This window comes from Trametes versicolor (assembly GCF_000271585.1).
Source record: "Trametes versicolor FP-101664 SS1 unplaced genomic scaffold TRAVEscaffold_5, whole genome shotgun sequence".
Classification (NCBI taxonomy): Eukaryota; Fungi; Basidiomycota; class Agaricomycetes; order Polyporales; family Polyporaceae; genus Trametes; species Trametes versicolor.
The window spans coordinates 2,875,690-2,888,580 of NW_007360325.1; the positions used below are offsets into that span (position 1 = coordinate 2,875,690).

The following is a 12,891-nucleotide window of genomic DNA, read 5'->3' on the forward strand; positions in this document are numbered from 1 at the left end:
ACCACCCTCTTTCCACATCTCCGACCTCTGGTCCCAGAAGCTTTGTTGGCCCGCCGCTATCGCTATGAAAGGATGTGCCGCCGTCCTTCGATCGGTCGCTCTAGACCAGCAAAATATGCGGTCATTGTCCCACATATTAACACTAGACTGATTTTGTTGCGTACCGCAGGCCCGTAGGCCGCGTTTGGCTACTGCGATCCTGCTATGCCGCCACCCTCGTTCCTGCTTCTGCGTCGGGCACAGTGCCACTCTGTTCTGCGGTTCTAGGCTCTGGAGCTCGTGCTGCGTGGACAAGCTTCTTGGCCGATTGCTCGCTCCTCTTCTCACACGCGTCGACCTACCAAGGGCGACGATCTGTATTCCATCAAGCCCTTGTTCAATTTGTTCCGCCTCGGAGATATTATGTCGTGCTGCGTGCTTTCTTTTGTCGACGTCTTCGGGCAGGATGCACCGCCCACCGCAGACACGAGCTCACTCCCTTCTGTTGGCTTGTCATATAGGGCAAGGCTTGGGCTCTAGACATCAACCTCGCGGTTTATGGGCGTATCTGGTGTCTCATCATTACCTTATAAGCCATTTATCGCGTCACGAGGCTGAGGATTGTTCGCAGGTGCAGAGCGGAGGAAGAACACGAACACCGGGGTCGCCACCCCGTAACCCTACCTGACACCGCCCCTCTATGTTTTCGTCCCGACGAACCGTGAGCGCCGCCGACAAGAGTGGAAGGCGAGCCTCGTTCACCGCAGCGCATAGGTGCCGTGCCGTCTCGCGTTCCCGTATGACATAACCGCTCTGAGCAGCGTTCCCTGTGCAGAACTGGCCCTGCGAGGGGCGCGTCGATGATTGGGGCCGCGCAGAGGTAAGTCGCGTCGTGCCTTGTACGCCCGTCGCTCTTACGTACGAACGACTCCCGAGCACGCTCCCTTCGGGAAAGTGCATCCCGACACGGCGCGGGCGACTCACGACGGCCGTGCAAGCGGCGCACATCGCGCTTCGTGCATTCACCCACGGCGCGCGGCTGAGATGCGGATCTGAAGCGGGGACTTTGATTCCCGGAAGCGTGCGTACAGCGTCCGAGGGGCTGCCTGCGCCCGCCGCGCGCGACGAGGGACCCTTTGCGAGAAGTGCGCGGAGCAAGACGGGCTCTTCAATGAAGTTCGTCTTCCATGTTCAAGTCGCCGTGTCGTCATGGATCCTGACGACGCAGATGGAGGGCGCTGGGCGCCCCGTATGCGCTATGCGAGTCGGCATTCTCAGCTCGCCATGTGCTCCTCGCAGCCGACAGGTGTCTGTGTGAGAGTAATTGATCGCGGCCGACGTCGTCTCTCACTCGCGCGCTGAGAGCCGACAGGCGAGGGGCGGTCGGACCGTTTTCCCGCTCAGCGTCCACCGCCGCCTGCACGGACCCGCTGTCGCGCGCGACTACCCTCAATCGCCGCCGCCGCCACCGCCGCGCGCGGGTGGGATGCATGTGCACGAAGCGGCGGCCGTGCGCCACCACATACCCTCCGCGACATCGCGACAAGTGAGCAGCCGCCGGGTCGCCGCCCGCTGGGATGGGCAGGGTGCGGAAGGTGCTGCATGAGAACCCGTCGCCCGCCGCGCGTGGACGGAAACGTCAGGCGGACGAGGGCCAGGGAGCGTCTGATCGCCAGGGCCAGGAATGACTATAATAACCGTAGCACGGTGCCACGAGGCGCGTGTCGTTTAGGTTGGCGAGCGCGCACAAAAGGGCTCTCTCCTTTTCCGCGTCCACGGCGGTGATGGCTCGCGCTCGTCTGCGCGGGGCACGCGTCCTGCGCTCGCCCAGAGGGGTAACGAGTACGTAGGGTCTCAGCGGGGTGCAGCGTGCAGCGCGCGTGGCGATGGGAGGTGGTGGCGTTGGGCCCAGAGGTTCGTAGCTACAGTTCCCCGCAAAGGCAGGTCGCGCGCGTTTGGGGAAACTCCGACGCAGGGTCGCGCGCAGGTTATCGTGCACAAATTAACTAGGACAAGTGAACCCGCCCGGGACGCAATCTCGAGATTTGCCGCTTGCAGGATCCCTCCTTCCGAACATTCGGGCAAGATCTGTGTCAGGATATTGGTGCGCCGGTTCGCAGCTGTCTTTCGCTCGGACGATCCGAGCGAGGCACGAGGCTCTGAACGGCGTTATAAACCCTCCCCGCCCTTCGTCCTTCGCGTCTTCGCTTTCTCCCCCTCTCTCGCGTCGACACCATGCAGGCCATCAAGAACTTGCTCTCGCCGCTCGCGTCAAGCAACAGCAACCCTATCCAGGACACTCTGGTTGGTGGCGTCACCGTCTGCGCTCGCCACAACGTCCTCACACCCTGTTTTGCACAGAAACTCGTCGTCATCGGCGGGACGGTCGAGACTGCCCGGAGAGCATCCGTCTCGGCCTGGAACGGATTCATTGACTGTGAGAACGCCCAGTATCACCGCCCGGTGCCGCCGCTAACCGCGCGTGGCCCTGCCCAGCGTTCTTCCTCACCGCACATTTTAGCCAAGAAGACTACCCCTATGACTGGTGCGTAACGTCTAGAAGCAAGGAGACGCGCTGCAGAGGCTGACAATCCCCGCACAGGCTGATGCACTGGCTCTCGAAGGCAGGTGTCCTGCTCGCTTCCCAGCACAAGTGCCGCCGAGCTGAAACGAGTACACGGATTTAGCAACCCGCCTGGGGTCGCAGCCGGGAATTCGACATCACGACGCGGTCCGTGAGCCGGCACGGCCTCACGCAGAAGACGACGGGGGATTTGGAAGACGACAACGAGGAGGAGGAGGAGAGCGCCGAGTTCAGTCAGGGCGGCGGCCGGAAGCGCAAAGGTGCGTGTGGCGAATGCCCTTCCCCAGTGAGCGTCGGTGGCTGAGCGGTGCGTTGCGCGTGGACAGTTGCGATCGTGCCTAGTATGGGTAAGTAGCATCAGCCCTGCTTCGCGTCTACATGACATCACGCTCATTACTCCGCCCATCATTAATTCCGACCAGATACGACGCATACGATATACTACCGCGGACATTGGCTTCGCGTAAGTCGCCTCATCTCCCGCGCCGTCTGATATCCGCCGGGCAGCTCTGATGTCCATTTCGCCCAGATAACGCGCACGAAGCGCTTCCAAGACTACGGCTCCTGCGCTGAGCTCAAAATAAGGTCCGTCCCAAGCTTGTCACTGCGGGGTACGCACGAACTAATAGACCGGCGCAGCGTTGTCGCCCGGAACAATGACATTCTCAAGCGGCTTGTCCTGGAAGCAAAGCGTGAGTATGAGAAGGACGCGGAACACCGCGTGCACATTTTCATGGCAGACACGTACGTGATCTCGAGTCGCTTCGTCGGGGCGCCCTCGCTGACAGACGGCCCCATACCTACCTAGTACGTACGGCTGCTGGCGCTGGAACGGCGCGCGCCAGAAGCGCCCCATGAGCTCGATCGTGCTCGAGCCAGGCGTGAAAGACATGATCCTTGCGGACTGCAAGGACTTCCTCTCCTCCGAGGACTGGTGAGTGCACCGGCTTTCTAAACGAAGCTCCACTGACGACATGGTGCGCAGGTATGCCGAGAGAGGTCGGTCTGACGTCTAACAGGGACTGCGCGGTCGCTGATAGTCTGACAGGTATCCCGTTCCGGCGCGGATATCTGCTGCACGGGGTGCCCGGCAGGTACGTACATTGACTCCCCGTGGCGTTCGCGTGCACTCAATCTCCGCAACAGTGGGAAAACATCGCTCATTCACAGCCTGGCGGGGGAGCTCGGGCTGGACATTTACGTCGTCAGTCTGTCTTCCAAGGGGTAAGAAATCGAGCTACGGTTTGGGCGCACGATGCTGACCGAGCAACAGCATGAGTGACAACACGTTGACGACGCTTATGGGTAACGTACCATCGAGGTGGGTACTGTGCCCCTGATCAATAACCCCAGCAGGCGTACTGACATTGTATCTCGATAGATGTATACTCCTTTTAGAAGATCTCGATGCCGCGTTTACGCGCGGGATTTCCCGTGACGAGACGTCCACAGGGGCGCCCACGGGCTCCTCGTCCACCACGACCTCTTCGTCGTCGAAGAGCAAGAAGGAAGAGGACAGCGATGGATCCACCCTGAGCTTGAGTGGGCTGCTGAACAGCCTCGATGGTGTCGCCGCTGCGGAGGGCCGGTAAGCTTCTGTGGCTTGCTCGTCCTGCGGCCGGCCGGCCACCCATCTAGCTTGTCTAACTAACCACCCCGACAGTCTTCTGTTCGCGACCACGAACCACATCGAGCGGCTCGACCCCGCGCTCAGCCGTCCGGGCCGGATGGACGTCTGGGTGAACTTCAAGCACGCCACGAAGTGGCAGGCGCAGGGCATCTTCAAGTGCTTCTTCCCCGCGCGCTCCAGCGGCGCGCCGACCGCAGGCGCGCCGGCCGAGTCATCTGCTGCTGCCGGGCCCGCGGGTGCAGACGCAACCGTGTCGGCAGCCAACATCGCGGTGTCGAAGCGCAAGCGCGCGGCACACGCGATCCCCCTCCTGTCCGAGGATGAGATTTCGGAGCTCGCTAAGCGTTTCGCAGACGCCATCCCTGAGAACGAGCTGAGCGTACGTGACACCCGCAGCTCCGCCCCGGAGGCCACGCAGTGCTGACCGTGTCCGCAGGTCGCCGCGCTCCAAGGGTACCTTCTCAGGAACAAGACCCGGCCGCGTGAGTGTGTGGACGAGGTCCCCGCCTGGTACGTCGCGCGCATGCGGTCCCGAAGGCGGGTGCTTACGTGCTTCCCAGGGTCATTTCCGAGCGCGAGATGCGCGAAAAGCTCAAGAAGGAGAAGGAGGAGGTGCGTGCGCCCCCGCCGCCGTGCGTATGCGTATGCATGCTGACGTCCTGCGCAGCGCGAAGCCAAGGAGAAGAAGGAAGCCGAGGAAAAGGCGCGGAAGGAGGTTAGTCTCTGACGTTCAGTTTACGTCCTGCAGAGTGCTGACGGCCGTCGTCCCACGCAGAAGGAGGAAGCGGATGCTAAAGAGGTACTTTGACCGAAGATCGCGTACTCGATCGTCTCGCTGACACGCGCCGCCCCATTTCTCCAGAAAGAGGAGAAGGCTGCAGCCGCAAAAGAGGTATGATCGTCCGAGCCTGGAAAAACAAGGGACGACCGAGTGCTTACCCGAGTGTTTTTCTCATTCCTGCAGAAAGCCGACAAGAAGGAAGCACGCGTGAAAGTGAAGCGTGCCGCGCTCCGCGACGCCGCCAAAGCCTCCGCGGCAGCAGCTCCGACCTCGGAGAGCGATACATCCACCTCCGCCAGTGAGAGTACCTCGGACGACGCCGCCGAGGAAGCCTCCGCGGCGGCAGCGGCAGCACCCGCGTCCGAGTCCACGTCCACGTCCGAGTCCGAGAACACGAGTGGCGCAGATGCCGACACGGAAGAGAGCGTCACCTCGGAAGAGGAAGCCGACAAGGCCGACAAGCCCTCCGAGCCCGCGTCCGAGCCCGTCGCCGACGCGCCCGCTCCAGTGAAGGAGAAGTGGGTCGCGGTGAAGGCGCAGCCTGCGGCGGACACGCCGAGTGGCTAATTTCCACTCGCGTGCACCCCCCGCCCTCTGCGCATGGCCCGCCCCGCGTGCGGGAAACCATGCCAGTCCGAACCCAACGCCCCGCCCCCGTCGCGTCGTCGCCTCGCGATCGTCTCGACGATGCTCCGAATGATGACTGCCCGTCTCCTGTGTGCCCCTGCTGTACCTCTCGCGCTGTGGCTCTCGCTGGTCGGCCCGGTGAATGCTGTGATCCTGACTGCTGCCTGTTTTCGTCTGATGTACATTCCTCGCCCTCCGGGACGAGGGTCGCGCATAGATGCTGTGTCGCCATGCCTGTTTGTACGTACCTTCCCTGCTCACGTCCCCAATGCTGTCATGATGTATGCCCCGTTCACGCTGTCTTACGTTTACGTCGTGATACCCTGGAATACATACACGATACCTCCGGGGCACGAGCACCTTCGCGTAACTTGCGTGCAGACGGAAACTGGCGGATTCATGGTGCGTGCACATTTCATTACCCAATACAACGATCGGCGGAGAGATGCATGGCAATAACATGGCTAAGTTGGAGATGTATGGTACGGTGTAGACTGGAATGAAGGGTGGTTACGACAAAGCAAATTCTAGTGTCGAAAGCGAACATCGTGCGTTCCCGCGTGTCCTCACGATCCGCCCGCTACGTCGACTTCAGCGTGACCTCCGACAGCGTCTTGAACGCCTCGCGGTACGCGTCGAGCAGTGCCTTGACGCGCGCACGCTCTGCGACGAGCGTCTCGTCCTCGTTCAGGAGGTCGCCAAATAGCTCGGGCTTGTACAGCGACGCGACGAGGCGGTTCTGCACCTGCTGCGACGTGTTGTTCACGAGCAGGTGCATGATCGCCTTCGGCACGAGATCCTGGATCGTCTGGCGCACGATGCCGAAGTACGACTGGATGAGCGACCGGATCAGGTTCGTCTCCATCTCCTCCCGCATCGACATGTGGCCCGTGCTGTCCGTCGCCTGCTAACATGACAGAAACAGAAACAGTGAGAAAACGCAAGCACACGGAGCAAGCATGGACACGTACCGCCTCGATGTGCTTCCCGAGACTCTTCATGTCGAACGCCGCGTTGCCCTCCATCGACCGTTTCCCCGCCATCAGACCCGACTCCAGCGCGGGATCCGACCCAGACACGTCCCGGCCTACATACGAATGGCCACTCGAGCCCGTGTTCGCGCGGTCGACGGTGGAGCCCGCAAGCGGCCCCGGCCCGTTCTGCCCAAAGAAGTAGTTGAGGAACGTCTCCTTCGCGGTCCCGTTCGCGTTATGCGTCAACGTCCCCTGCGCGCCCGCTGAGCCCGATGCGTGCCGCGACGTGTGGCGGTGCGCAGTAGGCGAATGGTGCCGATGCGAGGAGTTCGTGGCCCCTGGCGCGGTTGGGGGCGCGGAGGCAGCGCCTCGCGAGCGATCGTGAACCGTCGAGGAGACGGAGCGGGCGTCCCGGCCCGAAATGCCGTTGGCAGAGGGCTCCTCGTTGGACTCGTCCTCGTCGTCCTGGGAGGCGGCACCGTTGACTGATTCCGGGTGGGAGGGCTGTGAAGGCTCAATGTGTTTGTGCTAAGCCGATCAACGCGCCATTCGACAGGGGGCGGAGCAGACTTACTCGTGGGAGGAGTTGCTTCGGGGGCGGAGTGGTGAGCGCAGTAGCGGCGGCAGCTGAGCCAGAGATGAATGCTGGGTGGTTGGTGTTGATGTACGCTGTCTGAATGTCGATGAGGCTTTGCGTGTAGTCCGTTGTTGGGCCAAGGCGTTCGCGGAGTAGCTCGGAGACCGTCTCTACGAGCTGGGCGTGTAACCTTGGGAATCGTTGGAGTTCCTGTACAAACGTTCAATAGGCTGCACATCTGATGAGGCAAGAGGAGCAAACATACAGAACTCGTGCAGTTATGACAGATCTTGACAAGCTCCTCGTATACGAGCTCCACGCATCGCAAACTCGGTGATTCCAGGAGCTTAATCTGGGGCTTCACCAGCAGGTCAAAGGCGATCTCGGGCACGAACAAGCTCGGTCGGGGGCCGGTCGAGTTACGGATCGCGGTCCGGATGTCCTGGTTGTCGAGGTTATATGTCGCGTCGATCGACTGAAGTGCTTGGCCGAAGACGTCGTTGAAGATGTAGTATATCCGCGCGCCGCCAGATAGCTCCTTCGTTGAGATGTCGACGCTCGTGCCCTCGATAGACGCGACAAAGTCCCGCGCGAATTGTGTCATGAGCCGGAGGATCAGCGATCCTTGCTGTATCACGGTCAACTACGGCAATCTCGCTGCGGGTTCCACAGAGCGCTTACCTGGTTCTTGTCGCCATATATCGCAGCATCCCCGAACGAGTTGAGCTCCTGCTGCGCCTGGCCCATGAGCGTATTTAAGCGCGCCTTCATGTCGGGCAGCTTATCGCGGATATGGTTCATCAGCACTTGGTTCAGCGTCTTCGCGAGGTAACGCGTGCCGTTCTTGTGCGCGATGTTGCGGTACGCCGGGTGCGTACGGAAGAAGTCATCCTCCGCCTCATGTGCATCTGCGAGCGACTTCTCCGCGTTGATGTCGGCCTGCGAGCGGTTGACCACACCAATGAATCCGAGCTTCAGCGGGTACACGCGCCCAGTCAGAATGTCGAGCGCGTTGGTGCCCGCGTCCATGAGGTCAAGCTTCGTGAGCACGCCGATCGTACGGCGGCCCTGGGGATCGACCTGTCGTGCAAGCTTGAGAGCCTCGGAGTTCGCAAGGTCAACATTGGCCCCAGATACTGCAAGAATGACGCTGCAGAGGTGTCAGTCAGGGTATCTAAAGCGTCAGGATAGCGAAAGGTGAATGGACAAAGGGCACGCACCAGTTAGGTTTTGAGATGTAGTCCACGACGAGACTGCGAATTTGCCGTTCGATATCACCCGGTTGATCGCCTACCGGGATCTAACATTCGCCCTGAATATCAATATCGCGCCGCGCCCGCGTTACGTTGGCACACACCTTCGTCAATCCGGGCAAGTCCACCAATGTCAGGTCCAGCACGTTCGGGCTGTATATCCGAAGATGAATGGGGAGCTTGCTGATGCCCTTGTTCTGCCCAGCGACCCGGAACGTCTCCTGCTCGATCTCGCGCCGTATCTCGTCGAACTCGGTGAAACGCTTGTCGATGTGCAGGAACTGGCCCCACTCGCTGTACGTCTGTGTTGGCGAGTCGGGCACGGGGGTGTGGATGAGCTGGAGGACGAGTGGTCGTCTGGTTACGATACCCGAGCCACGGGGGAGGAAGTCTCGGCCAACAATCCTGTCCGAGAGTCAAAGAGCGGAAATGTGGGCGAGGGAGAGTGACGTACGTTTCGAGAACACTGGACTTTCCCGCAGACTGGCTTCCCACCTGTTTCGCAAGCTTAGCGTGCCGTCAACAATTGAAATAACGCGGGACATACGACAGCCAGCTGGGGCATGTCCAGCTCCCCGCCTGTGCGCGCGTCAGTGTGGCTCAGACGAGCGGTTGTAGGGGAGACTCACCCAAGTTGGCGAACGTATCCTGCAGCTGATTCACAAGTCTGATGAGATCCGCGTCCATGTTGGGCAGAGCAGCGCGGGGTCGTCGTGCGGGTCGTGCAGGTCGTCGGGGTCGTTGTGGAGAGAAAGAGAGCGGCAGGCACGCGGAGTATCAGGCGCCAAAAACGCGTCGCCACGGCCAACACGCGACGAGCGCCTACCGCCTCTTCCTCGTTCCCCGCATTCCGAATCTCTCTGCTCGCGCTCACTCCTCTGCTCGGCACGGCGACGCTCTGCACGGCTGCCCCGAGTCGACGCGCAAGCAATGCCGTCCACTTACGAGCCCCTTGCGCAGGAGGGTGACGACGTCTTCGGCACTGCGCCGTCGTCCTCCGCAGTCGTTCACCCCATCCCAATCAAGCCCGAGACGTACTATGGGGAAGGACCGTTCGATCCACCAAGCTCAGACGACGAAGCCGATAGCTTCTTGGGAAAGGAGGATGAGCGTTCTGGTCGTGCCATTGAGGCCGAAGGCAACCTCGTCGTCGGTAGTCGGAAAGTACGTGTGCAGCGCTTTCAGCACCTACGCACTTCGCTAAACCCAATTGCAAAGAAACGTCCGGCTTCCGTCAAATTTCTGGTCATCTCGCTGGTCTCTCTGGTCTCTATCGCCATTATTATAGGCATTTTCGCCGCGAGGTCATACACCGGCACTGCGTTCCGTATACAGCAGGGTGTACAGCATCTCACTATGGATCATATGTTCAACGGCACCTTCTCTGCGCAAAGTAAAAGCGTCCTCTGGGTCCCTGAAGGTACGTACTATGCGCGATGATATGACTGCGATGCTTCATCTCTGCATAGCGGGAGACGGCGTATTTGCGTCCGTTCAAGGGAACGTGATCTCCCTTGTCGATCTCAAGTCGAATTCCACACAGGAACTGGTCTCTTTGATGGACCTGAGAGATGTAAGAAGCATGTCCCCTGGACATTTGGAATCTTTTTTGACTATATACGCTGCAGGAACGCGGAAACATCCTTGCATGGGCTGGCTGGAAGTTGTCATCAGACATGAAATATCTGCTTGTGAAGACTGATTACAAGAAGGTAAGTACACGCACCGCCCTGCTCCGCGAGTTTTCCTGCGTTCTGGCTGCTGATAGGATATATAGCAATGGCGGCACTCGAGCTTTGGCAACTACTATGTTCATGAGCTCGCCACAAAGCGGACATGGCCGCTGACTCCACCCACCTACCCACCGATCACATCATACGCTGAGTGGTCCCCTACCGGTGAATCTATAGCATACGTTGTGAACAATGACCTCTACGTTGTCCCATCGGCATCGTAAGCTTCCTCCTTTCCACAGAAAGCGTGGCAGCTTACCTTTTAATAGCGACACCGGTTCCTCGGTACGAGTCACTACCTCAGGGAATGCGTCCCTCTTCCATGGAGTGCCCGACTGGGTCTACGAGGAAGAGGTTTTCTCCGCCGATTATGCGCTCTGGTGGGCACCCGACGCTTCGAAGGTTGCGTTCCTCCGCTTTGACGAGACCGCCGTGGACGAGTACACCTTCCCGGTGTACAACCCGACCGAGAACGCGAACACCGTCGTGCCCTATCCAGAAACCGTCGTTATGAAATACCCGAAACCAGGATACAACAACCCGCTCGTATCTGTACACGTATTCCAGCTGGATGAGTACCTCGATGTCATCGGTGAGCTCGGCAGCGGGGCGAATAGGACAACAGTCGCACAGGGCGCGACGCTGGAGCTGCGCTGGGATGGGAGACAGGCGCCGACAAACAGCATCATCTCCGAAGTTGCGTGGGTGAGCAACAGCTCGTTGCTTGTGCGCGAAGTGACGCGCGCGGCGGAGAACGGGAGCGTAGTGTACTTCGACCTCAGTTCGACGCCCGCGAACGTCGGGAGCATTGTCCGCAAGCTTGGTAAGGAGGGCGAGCAAGGTGACGATGGCTGGATCGATGCTGTATGCCTCTTACATCCCATATGCAGTGAAGATACTCATCCCGCTCCCACAGGTCCAAGCCATCTATCCGATTTCCCCTTCGCTCTCGCCTGACGGCGCCCCCGCGTACCTCGACATCGTGCCCACGCCCGAGGGCTACAACCACATCGCGCTGTTCAGCCCTGCGAACTCGAGCACCCCGCGCTTCCTCACCTCCGGGCCATGGGAAGTGACATCCGGGATCCTTGCCGTCGATGCCGCGCGCGGGCTCGTATACTTCCAGGCGGCGAACCCCTCCTCCATACAACGCCACGTGTTCTCCGTACCACTCCCCAAGCTCGTAAAGGAAGCGCAGGCGACGGTCACCGCGCTGACTGACACGTCGAGCCCGGGGTACTACGATGCGAGCTTCTCGCCAGAGGGCGCGTTCTACCTTCTCAGCTACAAAGGCCCGCATGCGCCGTGGCAGCGGATCGTGCACGTCGGAGACGCAGGTAGGCATTATGTGATCACGGTTGATATCTCTGAGCTGAATGTCGTGGAGCAGACTTCGACTACGTGTTGACGGAGAACCCGCAGCTGAACGACACGCTCGCACAGTATGAACTACCCATCGTCACGCATTCCACCATCGAGAGCGATGGCTACGGTACGCATCCCCGCACCAGCTTTCCAGTCATCTCGCTCATCCTCGCACAGAACTGAACGTGCTCGAGCTGCGTCCGCCGCGTATGGACGACTCGGGCCGGACGAAATACCCTGTCCTCTTCCGCGTGTACGGCGGGCCGGGCTCGCAGATGGTCGACGTGCGCTTCGCGCAGGACTGGCACGCATACCTCGTTGCGGAGCTGCAGTACATTGTTGTCGTCGTCGATGGGCGCGGTACGGGCTTCCGCGGGCGCGCGCTGCGCAACCCGGTGAAGAACAACCTCGGGCGCTGGGAGACCGTCGACCAGATCAACGCGGCGAAGATCTGGGCCGCGAAGGAGTATGTCGACCCGAAGCGCATCGGGATCTGGGGTTGGGTGCGTGCATACACAGTTTGCAGGTGATGATGGTGTCACTGACGAAGTTTTGGCAGTCGTACGGCGGCTTTATGAGCTCTAAGGTTCTCGAAGCTGATGCAGGGGTTCATTCGCTGGCCATGGCCGTTGCAGTGAGTATTTTACATCTCACGCCAGCGCCCAGTCATGTCCTTAATCGCCATCTCACAGCCTGTGACGAGTTGGCGACTATACGGTAAGCTCGCCCTCTGATACCACCATTCCATTCACTTATCCCCCATACCTTCAACTTGCAGACTCGATTTACACCGAGCGTTACATGAACTTGCCCGCGGTCAACCCGGACGGGTACGTGACCGCGTCGATCTCGAACGCCACCGGCTTCCACAACGCGGACTTCCTGCTCGCGCACGGAAGCGGGGATGACAACGTGCACTACGCAAATTCCGCGCACCTTCTCGACATGCTCACCGCTGAGCGCGTGCGCGATTTCCGCTTCCGCATGTTCACAGACAGGTGCGTGCTGTGTCTTGACTATTGACTGAGAGATGTTGCTGATGCATGTGGGCGGCGTGTAGTGATCACAGTATCTACAAGCGGGGCGCGAACAGGGAACTGTACGAGTTCATGACCGAGTTCTTGCTCGAGAAGTGGGGCAAGGGCGGCAAGCGACGCGGATGGTAATACTCGTTGACCATGAGACTGATACTTATTAGCCTAGACATGATACCACACAGATTAACTATACTGTAACATATTGATCGTCGTCGGACACTACCGCTGCAAGATAATCCCAATATCGACAAACCAACCGAAGGGCGGCACCTATCCTACAAACCACGCAACGCCACGGAGCAAAACTGTACGCGTACGCATCGTAACATAAGTTTTCGATATATGTCGGGC

The 12,891-nt window shown here is 60.0% G+C and overlaps 3 protein-coding genes across 3 annotated transcripts; 2 read left to right on the forward strand and 1 right to left on the reverse strand.

The window, feature by feature from the left end:
* Nucleotides 1–2,214: 2,214 nt before the first annotated feature.
* On the forward strand, nucleotides 2,215–5,919 carry TRAVEDRAFT_167458 (uncharacterized protein; the record flags this gene model as incomplete). Its single annotated transcript, XM_008039866.1, has 22 exons — nucleotides 2,215–2,283; nucleotides 2,341–2,416; nucleotides 2,476–2,524; nucleotides 2,582–2,609; nucleotides 2,667–2,827; nucleotides 2,894–2,910; nucleotides 2,986–3,026; nucleotides 3,093–3,148; nucleotides 3,203–3,307; nucleotides 3,372–3,497; nucleotides 3,549–3,562; nucleotides 3,612–3,657; nucleotides 3,710–3,787; nucleotides 3,837–3,884; nucleotides 3,945–4,151; nucleotides 4,227–4,572; nucleotides 4,630–4,703; nucleotides 4,754–4,805; nucleotides 4,861–4,908; nucleotides 4,969–4,992; nucleotides 5,056–5,085; nucleotides 5,158–5,919. 22 exons carry the CDS (start codon nucleotides 2,215–2,217, stop codon nucleotides 5,539–5,541), a joined length of 2,079 nt encoding a protein of 692 aa, XP_008038057.1. The 3' UTR covers nucleotides 5,542–5,919.
* Nucleotides 5,920–5,991: 72 nt separating this feature from the next.
* On the reverse strand, nucleotides 5,992–9,135 carry TRAVEDRAFT_71799 (dynamin-related GTPase DNM1). Its single transcript, XM_008039867.1, has 10 exons — nucleotides 9,035–9,135; nucleotides 8,953–8,984; nucleotides 8,860–8,900; nucleotides 8,510–8,810; nucleotides 8,373–8,452; nucleotides 7,834–8,302; nucleotides 7,418–7,780; nucleotides 7,150–7,362; nucleotides 6,573–7,088; nucleotides 5,992–6,505 (listed from the first exon to the last, which is right to left on the reverse strand). The coding sequence occupies exons 1-10, from the start codon at nucleotides 9,090–9,092 to the stop codon at nucleotides 6,182–6,184; spliced, it is 2,397 nt and encodes a 798-aa protein (XP_008038058.1). The 5' UTR covers nucleotides 9,093–9,135; the 3' UTR covers nucleotides 5,992–6,181.
* A 121-nt stretch (nucleotides 9,136–9,256) lies between these two features.
* On the forward strand, nucleotides 9,257–12,788 carry TRAVEDRAFT_28847 (dipeptidyl aminopeptidase). The gene is made up of 13 exons (XM_008039076.1): nucleotides 9,257–9,569; nucleotides 9,624–9,825; nucleotides 9,875–9,978; nucleotides 10,034–10,117; nucleotides 10,183–10,358; nucleotides 10,408–11,002; nucleotides 11,055–11,475; nucleotides 11,529–11,630; nucleotides 11,681–12,006; nucleotides 12,063–12,137; nucleotides 12,196–12,220; nucleotides 12,282–12,501; nucleotides 12,564–12,788. The coding sequence occupies exons 1-13, from the start codon at nucleotides 9,336–9,338 to the stop codon at nucleotides 12,667–12,669; spliced, it is 2,670 nt and encodes an 889-aa protein (XP_008037267.1). The 5' UTR covers nucleotides 9,257–9,335; the 3' UTR covers nucleotides 12,670–12,788.
* Nucleotides 12,789–12,891: the final 103 nt, after the last annotated feature.

Coding starts and splice junctions, on each gene's coding strand:
- TRAVEDRAFT_71799 (XM_008039867.1), bottom strand. CDS start 9,092: ATGGACGCGGATCTCATCAGACTTGTGAATCAGCTGCAGGATACGTTC. Junction 8,985..9,034: donor GGATACGTTCGCCAACTTGG/GTGAGTCTCCCC, acceptor ACGCGCGCACAG/GCGGGGAGCTGGACATGCCC. Junction 7,781..7,833: donor TATATGGCGACAAGAACCAG/GTAAGCGCTCTG, acceptor ACCGTGATACAG/CAAGGATCGCTGATCCTCCG.
- TRAVEDRAFT_28847 (XM_008039076.1), top strand. CDS start 9,336: ATGCCGTCCACTTACGAGCCCCTTGCGCAGGAGGGTGACGACGTCTTC. Junction 9,826..9,874: donor CGTCCTCTGGGTCCCTGAAG/GTACGTACTATG, acceptor ATCTCTGCATAG/CGGGAGACGGCGTATTTGCG. Junction 11,476..11,528: donor CGTGCACGTCGGAGACGCAG/GTAGGCATTATG, acceptor GTCGTGGAGCAG/ACTTCGACTACGTGTTGACG.